This window comes from Alexandromys fortis, unplaced genomic scaffold, assembly GCF_014885135.2.
Source record: "Alexandromys fortis isolate MF-2015 unplaced genomic scaffold, M_Fortis_MF-2015_v1.1 scaffold_6106, whole genome shotgun sequence".
NCBI lineage: Eukaryota > Metazoa > Chordata > Mammalia > Rodentia > Cricetidae > Alexandromys > Alexandromys fortis.
Window position 1 is genome coordinate 1 of NW_026073965.1, and position 1,681 is coordinate 1,681.

General features: G+C 50.3%; 1 protein-coding gene across 1 annotated transcript; it reads right to left on the bottom strand.

Annotated features, from left to right (window-relative positions):
- LOC126496504 (serine/threonine-protein phosphatase 2A 65 kDa regulatory subunit A alpha isoform-like) lies at positions 1-1,407 on the bottom strand. Its single transcript, XM_050133994.1, has 2 exons — positions 1,226-1,407; positions 1-1,125 (listed from the first exon to the last, which is right to left on the bottom strand). Exons 1-2 carry the CDS (start codon positions 1,337-1,339, stop codon positions 832-834), a joined length of 408 nt encoding a protein of 135 aa, XP_049989951.1. The 5' UTR covers positions 1,340-1,407; the 3' UTR covers positions 1-831.
- Between the last annotated feature and the right edge of the window lie 274 nt (positions 1,408-1,681).

Below are 1,681 nucleotides of genomic sequence, written 5' to 3' on the forward strand. Positions count from 1 at the left end.
TTAAGAACATGTTTGCAGTTGGCCCTGGGCAGACTGTCATTTCCATAGCACAAGGGTCCCATCTTCCAAGGCCTAGCGTAAGCCTGCTTCCCTCTGAGAGGAAGGAGCAGGAGACTGACTCTCTTGCTTTTACTATGGTACTAAGCCCTTCAGGCACACAGACTTCTTACACGGCCAAGAGTTAAACAACTTCACTGTGCCCACAAAAACAGTCCTTAGGGCTGAGCCTTCCAGCAGACCCCAGTAATCATCATAAGGGAGAGCTCTTGTCCATCACTCTGTCCCATCTCTCGCTGAATCCCAGGATCCTTGCTCATTCTGTCTCTCACCTCTGCACAGGCTGTCTTGTTGGAATACAGCTCCTATCTAGATGCCACTTCCTTATCCTCACAACCAGCTGGAGCACGACCTCCTCCTCTCAATGCCATGAGGCACAGAGAATAGCACATTCCATCAGCACTTTCTATTGAGGCTGACCTTTAGCTTGCTCCTTGAAGGCAATGTATGTGTGTAATTCATTGACTGCAGGACCTCCACCAAAGGCACTGCTAATAACTATGGGCCTGGAATTAGAGCATAGCAGTAGAGCACTTGCCTAGCATGGGTCAAATGGGCCAAGCTCTAGGATCAACTCTCAGCAATGAGGGGTGGAGGCATGCTGTCAGGTAAGGAAATTTTGATCTTGTCCCTGTTCTGTCTAGTTTGTGGCATTACTCTGACAACTAACTCTTGGACTGTATCTTAAGGAAGTTTTGAGGTCAGGGAATATGCTTTCACAGAGTTAGAACTTGGCTTCAGAATCATTTTTATCTTTGCACTCTCAGTTGCCATTCATGCATCCAGGGTTGGTTCTGTGAGATCAATGGAATGTTTATTAAAACTGAGGACTGTGGTGCCAGCTCCCACATATGGCTCACTCCTCCCCTCAGAGAATCTCAGTGTACCCTCCTGTGAACCATACCAACCTACCTCTGTGAACTTGTCAGCCACCATGTAGCGGACACGCCAGGACTTATCTTCAGCAGCCTGGCGCAAGGTGGGCATCACTAAGGCCTCCAGGTCCTCCTGAGGTAGAAGCTGGGCAATGTTCACACATGCCTCCACTGCCAGCAGCCGCACCGAGTCCTAGGGAGAATGGGGTGGCTTAGGGTAGCAAAGGCCTACTGAGCTGAGGGTCCCTTGCCTCAGCAAGTAAGGGCATGGTGAGAGCTGGGGACTGACTCACCTGCTCGTCAGAGGCCAGGTTAGAGAACATGGGAATGATCTCACTCTTGACATTGTCCAGTTCCAGGACCTTGGCAAAATCCCCCAGCTTGGAGGCTGCGGCCCGCCGCACCATGGGGGTGTCGTCTGAGCACAGGTTCCGGAAGTACCTGGGATGGGTCGAGGCCTGGGCTTAAGATCTTGGGAAGCAATAGCAGCTGGCACCCCAGCATTAACACAGAGCACTGCTGGCTAGGCTGTAGACATTGCTGCTAACAATGGTGACTTTGTACAACTCATGAACTCTGTCTTCCCAGTCCTACCAACAGGACCAAAGGCAATGGCACATCCCCACATAGCTAACTTGAGGTATCAGTGAAAGACTACAACACAGTACTCTTTATGTGGCCATCGCCATAAAACTCTTTAAAATGCCACTGACAGGTCTTCCTTGTCAAAAGCCTCAGTCAGAGACACA